The 24,525-nt window shown below is 44.1% G+C and overlaps 3 protein-coding genes across 7 annotated transcripts in view; 2 read left to right on the top strand and 1 right to left on the bottom strand.

Annotated features, from left to right (window-relative positions):
* Positions 1-3,692, top strand: part of ACVR2A (activin A receptor type 2A) — a 50,480-nt gene extending 46,788 nt beyond the window's left edge. For both annotated transcript variants that reach the window (XM_042041673.1, XM_042041674.1), the window contains one exon: positions 295-3,692. In XM_042041673.1, the coding sequence (XP_041897607.1) occupies positions 295-489 (195 nt within the window). In that variant the 3' untranslated portion in view covers positions 490-3,692. The remainder of the gene's footprint in view (positions 1-294) is intronic.
* ORC4 (origin recognition complex subunit 4) lies at positions 1,394-16,216 on the bottom strand. Of its 3 annotated transcripts, none has more exons than XM_042041678.1 (14): positions 16,166-16,216; positions 14,717-14,788; positions 14,130-14,206; positions 12,561-12,651; positions 11,156-11,231; positions 10,731-10,816; positions 9,553-9,601; positions 8,906-9,057; positions 7,447-7,620; positions 6,986-7,072; positions 5,338-5,446; positions 4,804-4,899; positions 4,652-4,719; positions 1,394-4,497 (listed from the first exon to the last, which is right to left on the bottom strand). In XM_042041678.1, the coding sequence occupies exons 2-14, from the start codon at positions 14,786-14,788 to the stop codon at positions 4,309-4,311; spliced, it is 1,326 nt and encodes a 441-aa protein (XP_041897612.1). In that variant the 5' UTR covers positions 16,166-16,216; the 3' UTR covers positions 1,394-4,308. The 3 variants fall into 3 exon arrangements, with proteins under 3 accessions (XP_041897612.1, XP_041897610.1, XP_041897611.1); XM_042041676.1 differs by lacking the exon at positions 16,166-16,216 and adding an exon at positions 15,977-16,159; XM_042041677.1 differs by lacking the exon at positions 16,166-16,216 and adding an exon at positions 15,986-16,159.
* Positions 16,217-16,561: 345 nt separating this feature from the next.
* MBD5 (methyl-CpG binding domain protein 5) overlaps positions 16,562-24,525 on the top strand; it is a 107,380-nt gene continuing 99,416 nt past the window's right edge. For both annotated transcript variants that reach the window (XM_042041181.1, XM_042041180.1), the window contains exon 1: positions 16,562-16,890. The gene's annotated coding sequence lies outside the window, so the exon portion shown is untranslated. The remainder of the gene's footprint in view (positions 16,891-24,525) is intronic.

Below are 24,525 nucleotides of genomic sequence, written 5' to 3'. Positions count from 1 at the left end.
CATTGAAGTGCCAATTGATGGCTGAGGGATTCACCTCTTTAGAACACTGTGAAGCTCCAGCTGCACAGAAAGATTTGCCCTGTGTTGTTGAAGAGTTGTTGGTTCAATAGTGCAGAACAAAGCAGAGCTGAGGCCCCACAGGACGCTCCAGGTTCACACCCAACCCAGCCCCGTGTCCTGTGGGATCCAAGGGTTCCCATTTGCCAGGTGTCCCTTAAAACACCATTTTTTATCTGGGGCCCCCCTCTGTACCTGTGGGTGTGTGACGGTTTTCCCTGGCCTGGTTTTCCGCAGGGAATGGCGATGCTGTGCGAGACCATCGAGGAGTGCTGGGATCACGACGCCGAGGCCCGGCTGTCCGCGGGCTGTGTGGAGGAGAGGATCATCCAGATGCAAAAACTCACTAACATTATAACAACAGAGGACATTGTGACTGTGGTCACAATGGTGACAAACGTTGACTTTCCTCCCAAAGAATCCAGTCTATGATAGTTGCACTGGTCATGGAAGTGACCACAGGACTCTTCACTGGAGCTGCTACAGCGCACGGACTGCTGGCGTCACTGCTGTTCTGGGTGGGAAGAACGGATGGTAAGTCTCTCTGGAACATCACCAAGAGGTGTTTATCCTTTGTTTTCCCCCTCCTCCTCCTTCCCAATGTGGATCCATGAGACTTTCTGCATTCCCTGCTTACACCTGAAGGACGTGACTGAGAACCCCTCACGTGCTGATAAGGAACTTACAATGAAGAATCCGGACCTGAATGGGCTAATGAGCGTTTTAAACACTGACATCCGATTTCTTAATCCCTGTCAGAAGAGACTAATTCCTTTAAATGAACTACTGTTATTTTTTTTAAATCAAAAACATTTCATTTCAGATTTAAAAACAACAAAAAAAAAAGGGTAACTTGTTTTTATTGCATTCGTTGTTGTTTATAAAATGACTATTGTAATGCGACTACGACACAGCTTGTGAATGTTCCGTGTGCTGCTGTTCCGTGTACAGAAACAAGAGTAATCAATGGGATAGAGCAAAGAGGCTTCCAAGTATTACTTAACCTCCCTCAACCAGGTATACCTCAGTTCCACCTCACTAAATTATGACTGACAACACTAATTGGAATAATAAACCGCTCCGTGTTTTGTAAATGATGTATTCCCAATTCCCTGTGTTATTTAAGAAGGGGAAAGCTTCATGCCCCCAGGAAGTGGCCATTCCTAGAGCCGTGTTTTTAGCCTTTTCTTGTACTCGCTTGTTGTGTATAAAAAAGAAAAAGTGCTGTTTATTGAAAGAAAATTTTCCTTCCTCTTTTAGTTGAAAGCTTTTCCCTCTGTTTCCCAGAGTATCTCATCCATTTATTTAACTGAATACTATTTAGGTTTGCTGTGTCTGAGGAATATTTGAAACCTTAAGCATGACTTTTTTTTTTTTTTTTATTTTTTTTTTAAATTTTCTCTGAGCTGTGACACTGGAAAGCTCTGAATTCTTGTTGTTTTTTTGAAAAAGAGTCTTTTTCCTATTTATGTTTGTGCCGAGGTCGCCGCGTGTTCCCTGTCCCGCCAGGCAGTGGGGGCTGTGTCACTGTTTCAGGATCACCTCAGGAAGCTCAGTTCCCCCAACTCCTCACCCTCTGCTTGGAGATTTGCAACTTCCCTCCACTCAAAGCTTGGTGCCATCGGAGGGGAGTGCAGCTCACTCCCTGTGAGCCACAGGTTGAGCCTGGAGTCACACACAAAGTTCTAGCCACAGATTCCAGATCCTAAATGTTACAAATTTCAGGGATAACCTAGTTCTGCTCACAATATGCAATGACCATTCCGAGGTAACGAAAGGAATATCCGTGTCCAGAGCACAGACTCACAAAAAACAAGGAAAAACATGAAAATGGCTTCACAACTCCAAGACTGGGGTTCAGGATGTCGAGCCTTATGCTGGAATTAGTGACTGGTAGCTGGGTGCCAAAGTGCTTCTCCCAAATCCTGTCTCACTACACTGATTGGATCCTTCAGGCCAAATTCGAAGGAAAATAAATGTTGTAAGCCCCTGGAGCGCAGAGGCGGCAGCGGCCCGTGGTGTGCTGTGTGTCCTTGTCTCCATGTGTCCACATGCAGTGTCTCTGCAAAGCAGCAGGCGGGAGCTCGCTGAAGGCTGGCTGGAACCTGCATCTGTGAACTTCATCCCTGGGAACAGTGGCATGTGATGGATAAAGCAGAGCCAGGCCGGCTCTGGGCAGGGAGGGAGGAAGGGCTGATGTTCCACCCAGGGCTGTGGCACTGCTGGTCACGGCTGTGCTTGAGGATCCTGCTGCAAGGGGCTGTTGGAAAGGGGAAGAAATGCAGTTTGTGGGGTCCTCTTGGCCAGACACTTCCCTTTGGCTTCCATTTTTGCTCCACTTTTAATTAAACTCCACACAGCAGGACAGGACCGGAGCTGTGGAATTCTGAACCAATCCCAACCCAGTCCTTCTCCTCAGACACCTTAGGGCTTTTAACCCTTCCCTGGCAAAAATAGAGCCAAGGGATGGTTTCATTCTGTGCTGTTGGAAATCTGATGCCAAAACTGAAGCTGTATCCAAGTCCCTCCTGTGTGTGACCCTTCCCACGGAGCTGCCACGGGCTCAGGGCTGGCTCCTACCTTTGGGATATCCCTGCTCAGTTCCTGTTCCACTCCCAGCTTCCTGGGATTTACCAGCATCATGTAGCGTCACTGAGAAAAGGCTGCTCCTTCCCAATGCTTTTTAAGCGGTCAGAATGGTCTCCCCGAGCTGCTCTGCTCCAGCTGTGCCCCCAGGGCCTTGGGAATGAATTCCTGTTTCACTTCAGAGCATTCAGGGAGTTGAGCTGCTGGAGCAGCAAGGGCAGGATCCAGGGAACATGGTGCTAGGGATGATTTTGGCATTGTTCTGGCAGTGCCCATTGGCCCTTCCTGTCCTGAGCTCCTGAGGCGCAGCAGCTGTGAGCTCCCAGCCCAAGGATGGCCCTGGACTGGTGTGTGAGCCCCTGCCTGGCCTCACCAGGTGTGATTTTTATGTGTGAGAGGGTGAGAAGTTCCTGTCCCGCATCCTCAGAGCTGCTGGAGGGGTTGAGCCAGTGCTGCCACTCCTGGGGTATTCCCAACCTGCCCCATGAACATGGAAATCACCCAGAACCCACAGGGGTGTAGTTCTCCAGTCTCCAGTGTAATCAGTGCTGAGACCTGTCCCGCTCCCATCAGCATCGACACAATCAGTCAGGTCACCCCCTCTCCTCTTTTCCAGCTTTTTTAACCTTTTTAAAGACATTTCTGTTTATCAGGAACACTTGGTACAAAACACCGGAAGCTGCAATACACATCCCTGGGCAAAACGACTCCAGTAGCATCCTTGATGGAACATCTGTTACCTCAGATACTCAACCAGCAGGACTGCTTTGCTTTCTCCCTCAGTTTTGGTTTTTTTTCAGTCCATCTCCTCTTTGTTACCTCTCGAGTTTGGTGAGCGATTACTTTAACTTTCCTCTTTGTATTTGTCAGTGTTTTGGGCACAGGTTGTTGTACTACTGTCAAAAGGCACTTGCTGCTTTTCTGCAAGTGCCAAAAAACCAACCAACCCCCCCTCGCCCTCAATAAAGTGATTGTTAAATATTGTACAAATACAAATGTATACTCTGCCCTCTTCCCCAGCGGGAAAATAAAAAATGTGACTACTCTGACTTGCAAATGCTTCTTTGGAAACTTACTTTAAACACATGGGGCCGTTCCTAGAGCAGTTCTTGAGCCAAACTCCCAAGTTTTGTTACAAAAAAGCGGGTATGGAAAGATGTTACCTTGTACTTGGCACAAAATAGCCCTTGCAGCTGAAGCCTGTTGGGATTAAACATTTAATGAAGTAAATTCAGTTGTGATTAAAGATTTAATTGAGTAAATTTTCCATGTCAAGTCAGATTTGAGAAGGAAAAGTGCAGTGTGAGCTTTGACCTGATGGGGCTGTGCTGCAGAAGGGAGGCAGCAGGGCAGCGTGGCCTGAGCCACGATCCAGAGCACTCAGCCACAGGGAGAAACTCCAGAGCCTGGATTTCTCCAAGTGGGAACTGTGTGTGAGGGAAGGAGCTGGCACAGAGCTGAGCTAAAGCACCTGGGGGTGTGATGAGGCACATTTCTGGCTGCTGGAAGGGAACAGCAGCACAGTTCTCCTTAGAAAATCCCAAATGGATCAGCAAAGAAAGCTGCTTCCAAAAATTTATTGTTCTGAGCACCTTCCTGTGGGTGAACATTCCCTCTTCTGGAGCTCACAGCATTCCAGAAGTTGTGATGGAGCAGGGGCAGGACTCAGAGCCAGCTGAGGGAGGAGGCTGCCCACTGCTTCACGTCTGTGGGGCAGTTGGGGTACACCTGCAGGGCATCCATGATCTGGCTGCTGTCCAGCAGCAGCTTCATCAGGAGATATTCCCGCTGCGCCCGCACTGACGGCCGCTCCAGGGGCTTCACCAGCTCCAGCTGCAGTAAGTGTTCAAAGGCCTAAAAACAGGAAAAGAGGGAGTGGAAGGGAAGGGCATTCCTGCCCCAAAACATCGCTCCCTTCTAGGGCTGCGTTTGACCACCCCAATCTGTGCTCTGGAAAATAAAACCTAAATACTTTACAATTAAAAAAAAAAATGCATTTCAGGCTCACCTTCATGACAACTGGCTTCTCAAAGTTGTACATAGAATGTGCCTTCCTCTGGACGAACTTCTGGAATTCTGTGTCAGTCGGAGGAAAAGAAAAGGGGCAGTTAGGAGGAAGTGAGTGGTGTAGGGTTTGTGAAGCTCAGGCATTGCTCTCACCATTGTAAACCATCTGGAAGTTGAATGGTTCTCCATCATAGACATCATTCAGGTGTTTCATGGCTATGATGAGGCAGATTTCCAGGACAGACAAACCTGGAGGGAAAGACAAGAATCCCAAGTACTTCCCTTGAGCACATCAGAAACACAGGCAGTTCACCCACTGTTTATTCCTCTATTTGTATATGCTCTGGGCCTCACCCATTGGTGTTCTGTATCTTTATTATGTAAAGAAATTCCAGAATTGGAGAGGCTTGATACGAGAACATTTGTTTGCCTTGTATTTGAAGCAGAAACGATCAGCAATGGGCTGTTCCCACCAAAAAGCAAGACCTGTAAGTAGCTGAGCTGGCATTGTTGTATCCACAGCCATGTGTGAGCTCAGAGCTGACTCCATGGGCACAGGCAATCCCTGTGCAGCTCATCCCCATGGGGAACACTCCCTACACAGCATCTCTTACACCAGAATTCCAGGGAGGGACTTGACACTTCCTTTGCATCTAGGAACAATTTTGGGGAGAAGCTGAGCTTTACCATGGACAATGTTTGCCTTGGAGTCGGTCCTGTGCTGCCTGCTGGCCTCCTGCAGGTCTGCAGGTGTGAGCAGGGGGTGGTGCACAGTCACGGCACTGACAGCCAGCATCTGCAACAGAGCAGGACACAGTGCTCACTCCATTCCCAACCACCACACAATTCCTGCTTGGAATGCACAGGAACACAATTCCCCCAGAGTCACCTGCTGGAAACATTCATGGATAAACCCTCCACACACAGTAGGTTCATACTGAAAACCTTGCAAATAGCTTGCACTTCAATGGCATTTAGCCAGGAAGGTTTTCCAGGCTTAAAACTTCAAAGCCTCCTGATTCCAGGAGATAAATCCTCATGAACCTGTTCATATCCAAGTCCATGGATCAGCACCTCAGAGGCTGCTGTAGGAATGACTAACAGCTCGTTTGCACCTGCTTTTGTACCCGGCGACACCTCCCACTGTCCCAGGCTGCTCCAAGCACCATCCAACCTGGCCTTGGGCACTGCCAGGGATCCAGGGGCCTCCCCACCCTCACAGAATTCCTTCCCAATCTCCCATCCATCCCCGCCCTCTGGCACTGGGAAGCCATTCCCTGTGTCCTGTCCCTCCAGCCCTTGTCCCCAGTCCCTCTCCAGCTCTCCTGGAGCCCCTTTAAGCCTTCTTCTCTCCACAGTTTGTCCAGGAACGCCTCACCCATCCCTGCCAGAATCTGTATTACACGCTTTTCGTGGAAAGAGGACTTCTTCCAAAGGAAAAATTCAGCACATGCTGTGGAAAACAATGGGAAGGTTGAGCCTCAGCTCTGACCTGCTCTCAGGGAGGCTGTTAGCTGCCATCAGCTCCTTTCCTGGCCTCCACTGCAGCCACAGGAACAGATTTCAGTGCCCTGCACTAGGAATAATCTGCAATCTTGTAACCAGAGCAGCACCAAGCAGAGAGCTCTGCACTTTGGAACTTCTCTGCTCTGGTTCTCAGGGTGGCTCTGAACACTGCTGGACAGAGCTGTCCGCCCTGGAGGCCAGCACAGCCCACCCAGAGCAGGTTACAGATCTGGGGGCTGGCACAACAGCCCAGGGGCAGGTACAGTCAGGGGGCTTTTCACACCCACACAAGCACAGGGGTATTTTAGGATGGTTAAACAAGTGTAATCCTCTGTAAAAGTGTCAGTGTATTTATATGAGCTGTGTTCAAAAACAGGATTCAGGGAGGCAGGGTAAAATCTAAAAAAGACCAAGAGGGCTGCAGCTCCCGTGTCAACTTAAGAGTAGAAGAAGTAGGTTTCAATATGGGCAGGTTTCAGGATTCAATAGAAACCAAAAAGAATCTCAGAAAGGAAAAAAACAGTTTCAAAGTGTTTCACCTACAGTTTTGTTTTATAGATAGAAAGGCTTGGAGAAAGATAAATAGCATGAGCTCAGCCCCATCTGAATTGAACAGTCCATCCTCACATGGTAAACACTTCAGAAACTGGAGCTCCCCACACTCACTAACACAGCACAGGGTGATAAAGCCAGCAAGGAACCAGCACTGGCAAAAGCTCAGTAAAATGATGTTTCGGGCAAAGCTCAGCTAAATGGCCTGAAAAGCACAAGAGCTGTTCATTAATTACTGCAAACCAAGGAGGTGTTTCATAAATACCCCAATACACACCAGGAGCAAATGCAGCGAGCGCAGGTCTTTGGTGTGGTGGAAAAGGTTCTGCAGCACGTCCTGCACTGTTTTATCCTCTGAGAGATGCTACAAGAAACAATAAAGTGATATTTTAACCATCTCATACTCACTTTTAATCATTTCATACTCACCTGGAAAAATGACCGTTTAATAATTTTTTTAAAGAGCTCAGCTTACACTTGACAATACAATTTTCATGTCTAACCTCAACTTGCTGGTCTTTCCTGTGACAATTTCACCTCCAGACTTCAATAAGCAAAGATTCTCTATCATAATTTAATTTATTCCATATCACACTCAGACAGTGAAAGGAAATGCCAATCTTAGGTAAAAGCTTCCCACTTTTACTGGTAAAGGATATGTGTATAAAGTAAACCAGCTTTACACTGCTTTCACTTTAGAATTTTTAACTAAAATTAGGTATAAGATGCTTTAATTACCTGAACATTATTATTCCATTTTTGTGCAAAAGACTCATCAGGAAATTCAGCAGGAAGAGAAAGCTGTTTCTGAAATATCTTAATATATTGTTTAAAATCAAAGGAATTCGTCAAATATATCTGTCTGTGAGAGAACCTTGACTTTACTCTTTTCTCCAAGAGCTCCAGGATATCCTTGATGGAAAAAAAAAAAAAAAAAAAAGGAAAAACAGTAATTAAAAAAGTAGATGAATTTGGTGTTTTCTTTACTACAGACAAATCACTGAAGTAAAGTGTCGTGAAAAAAGAAAGAATTATTAAATTCTCAGGCTTAAAATGTTGTAACATAAGTTAAATGTTCTAACAAGCCCTTTGCTGATTATTTTAATTGATGTGCCTTGCAATGCTAGCAACCATCCCAGCCCACGTGATGCACCACATCACACAGGATCATTTGTTGCTAGGAAACCCAGCAAAATTTCTCCATAGATTATGGAAATATTTCAGCTACTTTAAGCCTGAATCAAACCTTGCAGCCTATCAGGGCTCTGGACAAGTTGTTGTGTGGTCACACCAGAGCTGACAGGCCACGTGCTTTTTGTCAGCCTGAGAGAACACAACTTAAAAATCCCAAAAAATACTTAAGAACTAAAAAAAACCGTCAGAAACAACAGCTGTCAGCTCTGGAAACACTTCCTCAATTACACTCAAAAGGGGATAAAGGGTTCTAAATAATGGTTGAGGAGCTCAGACTCAGGACAGTGATGATGCAAAAGAAAAGACTGTAATTTATTAAATCAACAATTAACTTTTCTATTGCCAGAAACTTGCCCTGCTGGGTATCACCTAATCCCAGTCAAACCCAGATTCAGGCTTTGATAAGAGATTTTAATTATTCTTCTTCCTGTTATAACCCAATTAACTTCAGCACCAACAGTTTATTGTGAAAACAGTATCAGTTTTATCGAGTTTCCATGGTGTTCCACAGGAATTATTTCACCGTGCACACAGCCTGCCCACAATTCAGTACCATGACAGGGTAAAATCATAGGAAACTGAACAGGGATCCTAAACCCATTTTAGAGCAAAAGTGCCCTACTGAAGTGGTTACTTAAAAAAAAGCCTTTGTCCTCAGAACAGAGATTTAAACACAGTGTAACTCTGTCCTTGCCAACTGCTGAGCAAGAAATTCAGGAGCTCCTCCAAAGAGAGACCAACAGTCTAGTATGGAATGTTTGTCCTTAGAAATGTTGGGTTTGCTCCTTTAGCAGTAAAGCTGAAAGCTCTGAGCACTCTAAGTTTGCTCTCAGCACAAGTTATTATTTTCTTACATCCCCCTTCCCAATTCAAAAGTTAGAAAAATAGAGAATTGAGAACAGCTCTTAGGAAATTAAGTATGGTTCTAAGAGAGGAGAAGACATTCCCACTAAGACAAGTCACTTTAAAACAGCTAAAAACATGAGGAAATGCCATTTCTTACCTGCCTACAGGTGAGCCCAATAACTGTCACTGGGGTCTGTGCAGACTGGGAGATGTCAAAGAGGTTGTAGAGCAGGGTCTGATTCTTGTGGTGGACAAACAAATCAAATTCATCCAGTACAAACAGGATTGGGCAGCTGCTGGTTCGGTTTCCTGAGAGAAATTTGGAGAGTTAGCAGGGCAGCTCCAGGATTAGACTTCCATTGCTACAGCTTTCATTAATTATGGGGTTAAAAATTCACAGATTTTCCTTTAGCTTTTTACTAAGCCCTTCTTTCCCAAAACTAGAAACAGCAAAAAGAAAAGTAACACTGAAAAACTGGGAAGGTTTTGTAGCGTTCTGCCAAGCAGCATTTCTGGCTACAAGGAACACAGACTTCTCTGGCCAATTTTTTTTAAAACCAGTATTTTTAAGAGCATCAGTCTGGTAAGAGAATCTGTCCTTCACAGCGGACATCACATGCAAGCCTTTACAGCATCAGTTACATCAGGTGTGTATTTGTTCAGTATTGACTACTTTTTGTATTATTTTGTAATCATGACACATTCTTGGCTAAGTTTCTTCATTCCACCTGTAAAGTAGAAGAAAAAACTCCACTTTTCAGTCAAGTGACCCAGAGTTTCAGAACAGGGGTTTTTAGTGTTTACCTTTCCTCAAAGCTTCAAGGAGGAAGGCAAGGTTTTCAGCAAAACTGCCCTAGACAGAGAATAAATAAATTTCAGAATAGATTTGCAGTGTCATTCTCAGAATTGTTTAACTACAGCAAATGCAGACATGCAATGAAGGCCATCTCCTTCCAAAACCATGCTTTCAAAAATGTACAATGTTACTTCATGCTGTATAATCACAAACTCCTCAGGACAAGATGGATAACTCTACATTCATCCACTTTTTTCCAGTCTGAAATCCCCAAACTGCCTCAGGCAGGCAAAAATTAGTGATCAGGAGAATGCCTGCAATAAGCTAAATTCACAAGCAGGCTCTATCTTTCCTTAAATAACTGTTGCATCCTCATTTTCCAGCTATACACATGGAAAAAGTGCCACCTAACATGTTCCACTGAGAAGGAGCAGGATTCAGGGTTTAATTAGCAACTTTATTAAACAGATGGAAGCATCAATCACTCCTGACAGAAAACACTGATTGGCTGTGACCAGCCTGCTCCAGTTACACAAACTCTCCCACTCTGCAGCACTCCGGGTGTGAGATGAGAAATAATTAACTGAAGACCACAAGCCCTATCAAAGGGAGCAGAAAAGCAAGTTTACCCCTTGAACGTGAGTTACAGAAAATGAGGGAAATTTATTCTCAAGCACTTCGGTCACTCTCTTTACGACTGTCTTCAGTACTAATGTAAATCAGTTTATCTGTGGCAAAAGGGCAATAGCAGCAAATATTTTAACAGAAATTCCATGGAAAATGAGAGCTCTAGGAAGCCTGGATAGACTTCCTAGAACCAAAAAAGGTTGGAAATATAGTAAAGGTCCTGCTTTTTGGTTGGTTAACTTGCTAATTCTTTGTTTTGAAATGTTAAAAACATTTCCAAATTCCCCACCCCTCTGAACAAAGTTTCTTTGGAATACTTAAGTTTGTTTTATTTAGGGACTTTTTGAGAGACTTCCCTTTTTTCCTCCTTCAGTAAGGCACAAGGTGATGTATTTTTAAAAAATAATGAGGATGCATTAATATTGCTCAACCAGCAGAGGTAACCTCAGCACTTGTGCAGAACTGCTGGCAGCCACAGCCCATTCATTCCCAACAAGCTCCATCCCACAACGCCTGGTTCCCAGGAAAGGGTTTTAAAGGGGTAAGTGAAGTTACTCACAAAAACTTTGTCCCCAACCACATTTTCCAGTTGCAGCTGCCTGGTGATCTCCTTCAGGGCCACTTTATCATTTGTCTGCAGAAGTCCTGAAAGAAAAGGATTTTTCATGAAGAACTAGCAGTTCATTCCCACTAGAGACTTAACCAGCAGCTTCTCTCTCTTTCCAGCCTTACAAAGCTTTGCCTTTCTAAAAATTAGACTGGACAGGAGTTTTCTGTTACCTCATAAGTTACTTAATTCTGTCACTAAGAGCACAGAAGTTCCCTCCATACAAAGAAATACAAAGAGAGGCATTTTGGAGCTCACAGACAAACACATCCATAATTTAGGCTGGGCCAAACTGCTGAAACCAAAGCTGTTATTCAGTACATACGAAATACAGAACTGAATAGAACAGAACACTGGATCAATGATGGTTTACTTGCCATTCAGATGGACTTCCAGGAGGTTCTCTGTAACTTGTTCCATTTCCCTGAGATCTTTTAAGACATGATTTAATAACTAGGAAAGAAAAAATACAGAATTTTTTGAGAAGATTAACATTTTAACAGCAAGGGAAGTGTAATTACAGACATTACAGGATAGGAAACAGTGTGTGAGGTTTCTTTAGGTAATATGTTTGAGTAAATTCCAGAGTAAAATACTAAAATGACAACTTTGCATTCACCAGCATGACTGTGACAATTACATTTGTTCATTCTGCTGAACTGGGAAGGAAAGAAAAATAACTCTGGTATTTCAGTCCCTCATTTTTTAGGGTAATATCTGGGGCTTTTGCCTTAATCAAAAAGCTTTATGAATTTGAGATGTGAGAGGATTTTGCTCTTGAGCTGGTGCCATATTCAGCTTCATGGCTTCTTTGGATGCTGTAGAAAGAAACTCTTTGCATTAAATCTTAAAAGAAACTCTGCTTATTCTTTCCTTCTGGAAGACAAAATTAAACTGCACATGATCAATCAACTGCTGCTTATAAAATTTAGGGGTCCCAAATTTACAGTCCATCAAGAACTTCTTACTGCAAAAGTCATAAGGAACTTGTATTAAAATATCTGTAAGTAGTGGAAATGTTAAATATAAAAAATTAAAAAGCTACTATTTGCTTTGGCTTCCTCAGATGAGGATTTGTAGCTCCCACCTATGTGAATGTATAAATACGTAAGTATACACACACATGATTTTCTTGACTCCAGCATCTTTCACTTGATGTATAATAAGGAAATAATTCATTTTGCAGATGTGATTTGCTAACTTATATTCTGGCTTAAAGGACAACAAATTTTCATCACATCATTTAATGTAAACATTAAAGACTTGAGTGTTTGAATAATGTTGAAGAATTAAACACTTAAGTTAGAGGTCATCCCTTCATGCATCTCAGCTACGGGGAATTCCCTTAAAACACAAACCTACACTTATAAACCATAACCACCAAACAATGTTCTGTAGGGAACAATATTCCTTCAGGATTAAGATACCTGACCATTCCCTGCATACACACAGCTATGGAGAAACCTACCCCTTAGACTGCTCCTTTTAGAGATTTGGATGCCTTTTCATCATTTTGACAGTGAGGGCCCAATAACAGGTTAATGAAAGAGTAATCAGAACATGGCTTTAATTGCAAAGACAAGTGTTAGGAACAGATTTCTCCATGCTGTTCCTGAACAGAATTAGCCCACACAAAGTCCTAGAATGTTTTGAATTCACATGCAAACCATTAGCAATTCTCTCTGTAAAACCAGGCAGACATGAACATGTAGCTGCAAAAGCTCCCAGGACTGCAGTGAGGTTCTGTTGCACCCCGGACAAAGTTCCAAGAGCTGTTCCTACCGCAGTTTTCCCAGATCCCCGGGGTCCAATAATGAGGGCGGAATTACTCTCTCCGTGCACCGTGGTTCTTCTCAGCAGCTCCAGCAAATATCTGTTGAAAACAGAAATAGGCTGAAAACCTCAAAGCTGTCAACATTCCCCAAAACCAGGGAAAATTCAAAAAACAAAACTTGATCCACTTTGGCTTGCTCTGAGAGCCAACACTCACTCAAGGCATGCAAAATGTAATACAATAAAGTACAAAGGGCTCAGTGATCAGAGCTCTTAAAATATTTTAAAATATTAAAACATGCAGAAGTTGAGAGTATCACTAATTCATAAAGTTCTGCAATTCACTGCCATGAAAAGACAGACTTCAATAATTATTTCTTTCTTTAAAAAATAGATTGCTTTCTGTGCTACCACTATACCTCACCAGCTCTAAATTACCTGCAGATAGACTCACTCACCTCAAACCACATTTAAAGTGCTTACAGCAACTACTGACACCTCCAGTTCCCAAATGCTCACGCATCATTAACATGCTTTTTGGAATATGGAACACTGGCATCATGCAATTGCTTCTGAAGGAGTGAGTGATTACAGAACAGCTGTAGCCAACACATGTGGGTTTGTTCACTATTTGAGAGCCAGCTCCAGCCAAGAGCCCTGGTACATCTTGGGAAGGAAAAAATCAGAGCTGGGGAGTTCATTGTATTTCCCCTCCAGGATAATTCACTGCCAGTGGCACATTAAGCAGAACACAGTCTGTAAACTGCTTTTCAGAATTCCAGTATAAATAGGGGAGTCTTGTTTTGTAAAACGGACATAATAGAAAGACATTTTCTCACAACAGCAATAAAAGGCCTATGTGTGCTCTGCATGCCTAGTGCACTGCTTTAATAAATGGTTTTGTCCCTTCGTAATGAAAACTATTGCTCACATCAGGCAGTTCCACTCACCAAAAAACTGATTGTTTAAAACAAGTTCTTTAAATACATCTTTGTTACTTGCAGAATTTGACCTGCGTCTGTAAAAGGACCAGGACTGGGACAGCGTTACTGTCCCAAGAAGTCCCTTCCTCCTAACTCTAACCTCCACATCTGGATGGCTCCAGAAGTAGGTTTGCTTTAAATATGGATCTCTACTTCAAAAAAAACCAGGATGTTGGCACAAAAGGTTTAAGATTTACTTCTAACAAAGTTTACCAACAAACAGGAGACAAGCTGAAGTAAAAATAAATCTCACAGCAAGAGAATTTAACTTCTTGCTTGGCCAGGCCATTATACAAGGTCTTACAACGTGCACTGAAAGTATCTTTCAGTCTCAAAAAGAAAAGTCCTTCACGAATTAGAGATGCAAAACAAGGACAAGAAATCCAAAACTCAGAGCCTGACAAAACCAGCAGGGAACAGTTGTATAAAAACTCTTAAAATCTGAGGCAAGTAATTTTTAGAAGCACTGGGCTGCAAGTCATTTAAACCTCTATAATTTAGAAAAACAGAGAAACAGAAAATTCTGATTTCACCAGATTATTTTACATCTATAGTTAAATTAGAAATCACTGAATCCTAGAGCCTGCTCACTCACCTGTACTGCTGTTCCATCCCAAACAGCTTTCCAGCTGCACAGTGGTGACAGAATCTTTCACGAAAGATTGTTTGCACCTATGGATGTAACACAGGACAGGAAAAATGTAGGGGGCTTCAAACACCAGAATTTGCCAATAATTTAACTACAGCAATAAAATAGTAGTAAATTAGGCACTTTTGTGGTGTTACAAGTATTCTGTAATACGTAAATCTTTACTGTCATCAATGATACAGAGGTCTTGAAAATGAGAATAAAGTTGCAGGAGGCAGAATATTGTATAAATATTATATAAAGGAGGAAAAGCAATTAGAGGAGATTAAAATATAAGAAATCACTGACCCAGTTTAACCAGCAACTTTGGGGAAACAGGAGAATAAAGGTTTTAAAAAAACCAAATTAACTAAAAACTGATTTGGCAGCTGCTGTCCAGCTCCTAAAAAAGTCACCTGGGTTCTGATTCACCCTACAAACTGGAAGACAAAAACCTAAATAGATCAAACCAGATTTATGCAAATCTGTTGCCATGAACAGTTACACAAGTTCCATAACTTGAAAAGAAAGTAATCAATAAAGACATTACTGACCTGGGAAATGCACTCAGCACTTTCTGCACTACTCTCCTTCAACTTACGCTTGCTCATTGCGGAAGGTTTCATCTTTAAAGGAGAGAAGATAAACGTTTTATTCAATAACATTGCTTTCCAAACAATCCTAGCCAGAAACTAGATGTTGGTCATTCTTAAGGACTGTAATGAACATCTGTTCTTAACTAATAAAGATGCATCAGTCTACCTGCCTAGTAAAAAAGAGCCGAAACACTGAAAGCATCTTAAATTTATTTCTGATTACATTAAACCCATGTTTACACACATCTCCTAAACAGCACTGGCTTTAGGATGCTTTAGAAAGTTTAAAATAATGTCTTTATGTTTCTGCAGCTGGAACAAGCTACAAGCACACAGGAACACATTAAGACACAACAATTAGGTTTTTCCAGGAATAACTGGCCATCCTTGTTTATAATGTGCAGTTTATAACAATAACCACAGCATCTCTCTGGATAAGCTGGCTCTGAAGGGGACTTGAAGGGGTCCTAAGGGGATTGGGGGTTCTCTGAAAAGATGTGAGTAGATCCAGAGAGGGTTTGGGGGGAACTTGAAGGGATTGGGGGGCCTTGAGGGGAATCATGATGGGATTGAGAAGCTTGAACACGTTCTGAGGGGGATTCAAGAGGGCCTGAGGGAGGCTCTGAGGGGAATGTGGGCAGGAATTGCAGGTCTTGAGGGGGACTTGGGGGTGGTCCCGACCAGACGGGAAAGGTTTGGGGGTGGTCCTGAGGGACTGGAGGGGAATTTATGAGAGCTAGGAGGGTCTGTGAATGCTCTGATAAGGAATTGGGGGAAGGGGGGGGTGGTTCATGAGGGGGTTGGGGAAGGGCTGTGGGAATGGGGAGGGTGGGGGTCTGAGTGGGTTGATTTTTCGTGGCTGGGAGAGCCTGCGACCACCCTGACGAGGGAGGCCCCAAAGAGCTTGGGAGGGTCCATGAGGGGCTGGGGGTACGCTGAGGGCGGGTTTTGGGAGGACCTTGAGCGGGCCCATGAGGAAATAGCGGGGCTCTAAACGGCTTGGAGGCTGCTGTCCGCCTCACCTATCCGGCCTCCCGCCTCCCCTCACGACGTTTTCCCGCCTCTTCTCTCTCACCCGAGGGCGGCCACCGCCGCTCGCGTGCTCCCCTCAGCCCTCGCTTCACCCCCGCAGAGCAGCGGCGAACCCCCGAGAGCACCCGAGAGCCCTCCCCAGCAGCCATTCATCCCCTCAGAAACCGAACCCCCAGCGCCCGTTACCCTCCTCACAGGCTGCGTCCGCGGCTCCCTGAGAGATGCCAGAGCCCGAGCAGACGAAGGGCGGGCGGGAGGATGCATCCTCCGCTGCTCGGCAGCTCCCGCCCGGCGGAGGCGGCGGACTGAGCTTCCCCCGCCCCCCTCACCTGCCCGCTCTGCCCTCACGGCGCTTTCCCGCCTCTCCTCCCTCACCTGAGGGCGGGACCCGCCGCACGCGCGCTCCCATCGGCCCCGCGCGCACCGCCCCCGCACGTCACCGCGCACTCCCCCTCCCTTCCCGTCCTTTCCCCTCCCCTCCTCGCCTCCCCTCGCTCCCGTCACTTCCTCCCTGTCCATTTCCCCCCCTCTTCCTCCCCCTCATCCACTTCCTTCCTCCCTCTCCCGGATCCGTTTCCGGGAGCGGCGCGCGCGGCGCTGTGGGAAGTCGTCGTCCCCCCCCCCCCCCCCCGTTTCCCCCCCCTTCCTCCCCGCGGCCTCCCGAGCTCCCCCGGGGCGCATGCGCGGTGGCGGCCGCCGCTGCTGCCTCCCCTCCTCTTCCTCCTCCTCCTCCTCCTCCTCCTCCTCCTCCTCCTCCTTCTTCTCCTCCTCCTCCTCCTCCTCCTCCTCCTCCTCCTTCCCGACAGCGGCGGCGGCGATGAGGAGGAGCGCGGGGGGGGGCGGCGGCGGGACGGCCGGTTGTTCGCGCCGCTGAAGGGACACGAAGCAGCGCCGCGCCGAGGCGGGGGCGGGGGGCCCCGAGTCGCTGCCCCCCCCGCAGCCCCGCCGGGGAGTTTCTTCCACATCCCCCCCAAACACACCGAGACCCCCCCCCCGTCCCTCGGGGGCGGCCCCGCGGAGCGCCGCTCCCTCCTCCTCCTCCCCCTTTATTACCCTTTGTGTGCGTCTCCGCCTTCCTCCCTGCGCCCGGGGGCCCTGAGGTGAGTGCGGGGGGAGCGGCGGGGCGGGGGGGTTGTTTGTTTACCCCGTGTTTACCCCCTGTTTACCCCGGGGGGGCACCGCCTGTCACTTCAGGCCCCTTCCCGGCGCCCCCCGCCCCAGCTTTGTTGTCGGGGGATGCTCCGGGGATGCTCCTTTGGGCCCCTCCGGAGCGGGAGGGGAGGGGGGTGATGGTGGCGGGGGCGCCGGGCAAAGTTCGGGGTGGTGCGGTGGGTGCTGAGCCCCGGCCGAGTCCCGAAAGTGTTGTTTTCCTGGGATAACAGGGAGCCCCGGCGTTGCCCCCCAGGTTCCAGGCCGTTGTTTGACTTATTGTTTGAGTTATTAAACCCCTGCGGTGCTGAAGGTACAAAGACCACTTGTACAAAGACCCTTTCCCGAGCTGAACTTCCAGGGATAGACAGTCCAAGAGCTGGACTTGGTGTTTGCAGGGTTGGGATGTGGTTGGTAGCAGCCCCTGGTTATCGGTGGTGCCCGGCTATATTTGGTCAATGGTTTGTTCAAATATATATGTCGGGATGTGTTTTTCCATGGCTTTCTGCTGGGAAGGCCAAGTGGCTCCATCCCTGCTCACAGTGTTGGTCAGGTGCTGCTGGTGGACTGACCTGATCATGTTTTCTACTGGTTCAAAGGAAAGTTATGTGTAAAAACGTCTGAAATAGGTTAAAATGTAATGGGTTTAAATGTCAAACTAAATTCTGGACTCGAGGAAATGTTGGGAGAAGCCTTCTAGATGTTTGCAAGGATCCAGAAGTAAGAGCTGGGGCATTAACACCAAGCTGAAATGAGAGAGTCCCCTACCCCCTACACAAGTAGGATGTTTATATTGAAATTGCTGTTGTCTGCTTATTTCTGGAGCTTAATTATGTCCTCTGTAATTTCCAAAAGACAGTTGGAGTGCTTTGGTTTATTTTGGGCTTATTATTTTTGGTTTATTAAGTACTGAGTGCAGAACCATGGACTAGGCCATGAGTGTGTGTTCCAGAGGGGCATCCCAGTTAAATGGTGGTCAGCAGAGAGTGTGTGTCATCTCTGCCTCATGCTGAAGGATGCCCACAAGAAAGAGCTCTCCTGGCATGCTGGGGTATCTCCCATTTCTGATTTGTACACACGTGTCTCGCGGGAAGCAGCAATTTTGGGATCAGGCTGGGAAGAGTTTGCGAGAGCCGTAATTTGATGGGGTGGAAGGAATAGGAGAAAACCAGAGTTGGATTGATACTTGACAATGTTGTGATGGAGAATTGGAGGTAGCAGCCATAACTGTAGTTCTTTCTAATAGTTTGCTGTTAGTTTTCTTTTTGCTTGTAATAACTTTGAATTTAAACATGTGGGGGAAAAACCTCATTGGTGACAATCACCAAAATCAGCAGATCTGTGTATAAACACCCATTATTTAAACATGTGACTCTCCTTTTGGTTTACTGCAGGTAGGAGTTGGACAGCAAAAGCCCTGTCCAAGAGGAAAGGACACAGTTTATTATTTTATTTCCTGACAGTGCTTCTTTTCTCAACCTGAGATCCCATGGATCTGCTTTCCTCTGTACATGGAAACCTATAGTGGCTGCAGGATTACGTTCCCTGTGCATGTAGAGCTGCAGCTCTGCTCCCAGCTTCCATGGCCTATAGTGATGAGATACATTAATTATTACAGGGATTTAACCATCTCTTTGTGTTTCAGTCTTTAGAATAGCTATGGTTTGATTTATTATGGTTGTGCAGTAAAATACCCAGATTTTGAACAGAATTCTGAAGCTGGGCAGAATAATTCAGGGTCTTCTCTTACTTTAAAACCTAGAGATAAAATTACTGATAAACCTTCATTTCCCTAGGCCTCCAGTCCTGCAGCCAAGTCTGTGCTGGAAGGAGAGCTGTGGATTTGGTGGGATTGGGGTGGGAAGGGCCCTCAGAAGGAAGCACTGGTGGGACTGGGATTCTGGGTGGCAATTCCTGCATTTCTGCAGGCTTAGCACAAAGGAGTCTCAGGCTAATTTGGGGCTTCTGGCTGCTGTCACAAGCTTCCAAGAACTGAAGGAATTGAATCTTTCAACCTGTGCTGGGAAAGATTGTGAGTTATGAACAGCTGTAACTAAAAAGGAACACAGTTTCCTTTTATTTGGGTTCTTAAGCTCTTTTTGCTGCTATTATAAAGATATTTGCAGGTGCTAATTGCTTTTAGGAAAACTTTATGCGGATTCTCCAGTTCTTTATCTTTGGGGACAAAATTAATAATTATTTTCCTGTATTCTGGGTCAGTGGCTTCCTGGGCTCTAAGGACAGATAGTTTGGAATTAGCAAGGACTTGCCATGGCTCTGCTGAACATGAAGATGCTGTTTAGGCCTGACTTTAATAATGTTTCTGTGGAGTTTGCTGCCATACCTTCCTTCCTTTGTGGACAAATGAGTTGGTTTCTATTTGGATTAGGGAGGCGGATGTTTGAGGAGAATCTTTATGATGCAATACCTTCAATAATTGAACTTTTCTTGTACAACTTGCAGTCCCTTCGTACTCTGGCTGTGGAGGGATCAGTGTTTCTCCTTGTTAAAAAACACTGGAGATCCGGGCATCAGTAACAGTCCTCTCCAAGATGGAATGCCTTGGGTTTCAGCTGGGTTATTTAATTTGCTTTGTCAGTAGATTTATTTTTTTTTTCCTACTGTTACTCATGGTTGTTCGTTCTCTGTGGAAGATCAGTGGCTGGAATACAGTCTGTAAGTCCAGCATTAGTTTCTGGATCAGCAGCCAGTGCTCCCTGTGGATGTTCCCTGTGGAAAGCAGCAGGCCAGGTGGGAGGCCCCTCGTGCCCATCTGGAGCCCCACTAATGTCCCAGTGTCTTTCTATGGGCTTAAGAGGCCATGTGCACAAAGCAGTACAGTCTCATCTGTTCATGGCCAGGGACACAAATTTTCAAAGTGGCTGAGCTTCTTTTGCAAAAATCCTGTCAAAACTTTGGAAAAGTGGGGAATTCTGTTTGTTCTTTCAGGCTTGTTGGGTTATCTGAGGGTTTAGTTTTGTTTGGTTGTCCCTGTGTTGGGTCTTGTTCTGTCCCAGTAGAAGTGGAAATCAGAATTACCATTGATTTCAAGAATTAAAAGATACAGGATACATTTATTTCCTTTTTAATGCTCTTATGTCGTTAAGGACCTGCTTATTCTTTTAAAGAGTTACTTGAACGTTGGAAACCACAGGCTCTCATTGACTTTTCTTTGTATTTATTTTTGGAACTATTAGGTGGAATAGTACTGCTCGATCAGTTTCAAATGGGCTTGCACAGGAACCAAGGCTTGTATTAGGGATGAAATTTTGGAAGAGCATTGGAAATGGCTTTCAGGATGCTTTAATTCTTCTCTGTGTATCTGGAGCTAAACGAAGAGGGAATAAAACAAAAAGCAGCAGTTAAGAAATTAAGAAGTGCTGACTCCTTCCCTCTCTTGAATTCCAAGTTCTTTATTACAGCAATACCTATTTTTCTGATGAATTGTCTAGAAAGGACTAGACTTTGTACTGTTTTCAAATCGAGGTAAAATTTGTCAGAATCACTTGGATTACAATGTTAAAAAGTGCATGAGTACATATGCAAATGAGTTTAGCTGCATACTCAAATACACATATATATAAATATACAAATGAGCATCTACAAGAAGTGTAAAAACCAGATAATTTGGACTTTTCAGTGCTGCTTTAGGGTCCAGTGACCATGTGGCTCCCAGGATCTGTATTGTGAGCCCCTCAGCTCCAGGCTGTTGTTCTGCTCTGGCCCAGGGCAGCAGGAATCAGTGAGAGCCCTGCCATGGCTATTCATAGACCTTTGTGAAATGAGTTGGTCATCTCGGTTTATCTGCAGCCTGACAGGTGTTCCCAGCCCCAAAATCTCTGTTGCCTCCCATCCTTCCCATGGGAATGACTAAGGAACAAATCCTGGAGTGGGTTCAATTGTTGGTTCTTAGGCTGCCGCTGAGGGCAATACAGGGAGCTGGAGATGCCCAAGATACAGTTCTTGTTTGTTTGAGGGGTTTTTTTCTGAAATATTCTGTTTCAGGAGCTTTAAATGTGCTCAAAAATGAAATGGTAAAATGCTTGAAAATTCTTTTTTATGTTTCTAAGCAAACCTTTATTCTTTCATTTATTACTCTGGTTAAATTCAATGTGCTGTTTATTTTATATATTTTTATTCTACAGAAAATATTTTAAAGTAAGGGAGCAATGTTTTAAAAATTCTTATCCTGCCACAATATCTGATAACCAAAACCTATGGAAGCAGTACATTAATTCATTATTCTGATATGAGGTAAAATTGAAGCTTGGGATAAAAAAAAAATATATTGTCATAATTTTTGCTTAGTCCACATTTTCAGTGGCATTAAATGCAGAATTATTTTGGTGTCTGAGTAATCTGAAATGTAAATAGCATCTGAAATATGAGGGCCCTTCGTTTGCAGCATCAGTAGCGTGGCCTCGCTCAGGAAAATTCCCAAGTGAGGGAAGCAGAACAGTTGTCAATTGTTTGCACAACAAATCCTGTTGGATCAAATGGTGATATTCCCAACGTTTAGATCAAGGAAGGCATAAGATAATGTTGCCTTGTACCCCACTGCCAAAGGAAACAAACACAGCCTAACTTAGGAGAAAATTTGGCCAGATAGAACCTGGGCCTACATATCATAAATACAGATAGTCAGATTTTTCCGTTCATGCTGCCTAATGGTTGAAAAACATGGAAATTCAGTTTCACTTGGCCAGTTTTAGACTTGGTTTTTAAGCTCTGGTAGATCATTGCCAACATGTTATTTAGGATTATCTGTTGTGATAAATTAAAGACTTGATAAAAATACGTGGAACGTTTGGGTTTGTCTTCATCCTTTAAGCTTTTACCTGTCTACCTCATGTATATTTTTATATATGTATATAGACATATATGTGATTAGCCTCACTAGAATGAGCACAAATTTCATGTGTTTTGGTAAGACTGAAGTTGTAGCACTGAAAGTAATAAACATAGCCTTATATTTTTGACTGTTTGTCCCTAATCTCTTTAATTTAATTATTTTACTTTTAAGACTGTTGCAGTGGAGCTTTATGCATCTGTTTAATTTTTTTTATATAAGTACACTGTCCATTTAAGGAGATAGATTTTATTTATTTTGACTGTGTGTAGAAGAGAAGCACAAAAAAAAATTGCTGGAGCCTCTCATCCAAACTCTAGATAAGAATAATTTTTTTAGTATCTGCTATTTTTGGAAGAAAACACTGCAAAAGTGAACAAATGAGATCATTGATTCAAGAAACAAAGTGGTCAGGAATCTGTAGTGAGCTGGTTTTTTTAGAACAGAACTTCCTTTTGTCTTTTTAGGGGCTTGGGGGCAGGAGAGGGATACGTTGTTCCCTCGTAATCTTTATGGGGAAGAGGCCTGGATCAGATTTCAGAGGTGGATGTGTTGGCCTAGACTGGTGATGCAATGTGGTGTTGTCTTGTTCCTGAACGTGGCTGCCTGGAATGGGAAATACTGTAAAGTTTTCTGGCTTTTTATTTGTTTCTGCTCATCCCATGTTTCTCAAGGAATAGTCCCCTTTGGAAACTTACAGTCATTTTCCTCAGAAAACATGAGTTTTCCCTGTTCATACTATGCTAGAAAAGGTTTGGGTTTTAAAGATGCTGTTTAAAACTACTTTTCCTCCTACATTTTGTTGCAGAGGAGTTGCTGCCGTAGGGATTCCTGGGTTTGGGAAGCTCAAATCCAGTGGAAGGGTTTGTTTGTGCTGATTGCATTGGAGCTCCCTGGTTATGGCAGGCAAACCTCAGTTACAGTTGAACCTTCACTTGCCTCAATAGCAACATAATCAGGGAGCTGCAAAGAGCTGCAGAAAGGATCAAAGCCAAGCAGTGGCCTGCGATTCCCTCAAGAAATGCCTTTCGCTGGTTCCTTTCAGGTTCAGAACTGCTTTGCACTTGGGAAGTCTGGAAAAGGCAGAGATCCGTGTTTGGGACTGTGTCTCTTTGAGGTTTTCAGTGCAAGTTTTGTCCTAAATAAGATCTAGATACCAGAGCAGGTATCAAAATCCTTCTACCACAACTCTCCTGTTGTCCAAACTCAAAGCACCGCTGGCTTTTCCCTGCTAAGGTGATTTAAATGCTGAGGGCTGTGAAATCCCACCTGCTCAGGGCAGCAAGAACGCGCTGTATTTAGTGGACAATAAAAGGAACTAAAAACTAAACCAAATAATTTTGTGGAATACTTGAAACTTGGGAATGATGTTTGCGTTTAAGGACCGTGTCCTTAAAAATCTGTGAGTTGTTGGAGCCTTTTAAAACGCACGTGGTTCCCCTTGAAGTAGCCTGGGTGTTATTAAGTAATAAAGCAGGGCCATGTCTGTGGGCCAGCTGAAGCAAACCATATCTGGGCTGGAGGCTATTGGTTCCTCACCTCTGTTTTAAAATTAGTCCAATCATTTGCAGCGTGATTCATTTCTAAAAATGACTTGTCCATCTGTGCAGGGTGCCCTGGCTCTAACATTGCAGTGCTGCTGGGGCTTTGCTGGAAGTTGTGTTACTCTCAGGATGTCTTGTAGCTGTCGTATCCCACTTTTCTTTGATAAATATGTTAATTCAGGCATTAAACTGTGGTATTAAAAACTATGGTGTGGGTGATTTTAATTTTTGGAAATATCTATCAAGTGTTTCTACTCTTGAGACTGTTATTAAAAATCTAGATATGAAATCTTCAAGAAAATAAACCAAGGTCTATTCTGTTTTCACTGTTAAAATATTTATCAACTTCTTAGGTGCTGGATCAAGCCCTAAATCTGAATTTTTCATGAGTTGTAACTTCACAAAGGTCTTGGGGAACAAAACTTGTAACAAAGTAATACTCCCCAAAGTTGGGCAGCTCCTGAATCAGCTGCTCTGTGGATTCCTGAGGGATCACCTTACACCTGGAGCTTTGTTCCCAGGATTCTGGGGTTTGCTGGGCTTTTCCCTGTGCTGCTTTCCCCAAAAACTTCACAGTTATGAACCAGTTTTTAGTCATCTTTTGTAACTCAAGTCCTCTGAGGTAAGAGTCCTGCTGAGGATCTGCAGGCACATGGGGAGGTAGAACTTAGGAGCATGTCCTTGGAACTAAAAAATAAACAGAAAATTAAGGCAGTATTTTTAATTTTCATTTTTATGTTGAAGGAACTTACATGCCAGAAAGGGTATTCCCGTGTATAAGAGCAGCATAATTTTTCTTAAATAATAATTATCAGACTAATAACTGTTGCTTTGTCAGAGAAGGAATATATAAACTTTGTAGAGCCTGTTGTTAGATTTTTTTTCATTTTCAAAGAAAAAAAATCAAAAAGAATTGATCAACTTTCTCCAAATATTGATCTATGCTAAATAAAAATAAGTTTAACTTTATTCAGGCTTTTTTGATGTTATGGATTTGATACAACAGCCTGAGACACACTTATCCCATAGATGAACATTTGGAAGTATTATTCCCATTTTTAATGTTACTGCGTTCAAAAAAAACAGTAAAAAAGTGTTAACATTCAGCTTTTGCCAATTATTGCAAATAATTATAATACTTTGGGTGGAATTTATTGATGATATATATAAGTCTAGAATGCTTCTGAGCTATT

The sequence above is a fragment of the Corvus kubaryi genome, unplaced genomic scaffold, assembly GCF_017639235.1.
Source record: "Corvus kubaryi isolate FWS band 111438036 unplaced genomic scaffold, C.kubaryi_AGA036_p1.0 37396, whole genome shotgun sequence".
Lineage (NCBI taxonomy): Eukaryota > Metazoa > Chordata > Aves > Passeriformes > Corvidae > Corvus > Corvus kubaryi.
Note: the sequence above shows the minus strand (reverse complement) of the source record. Positions and strands in the feature narration are given on the sequence as shown.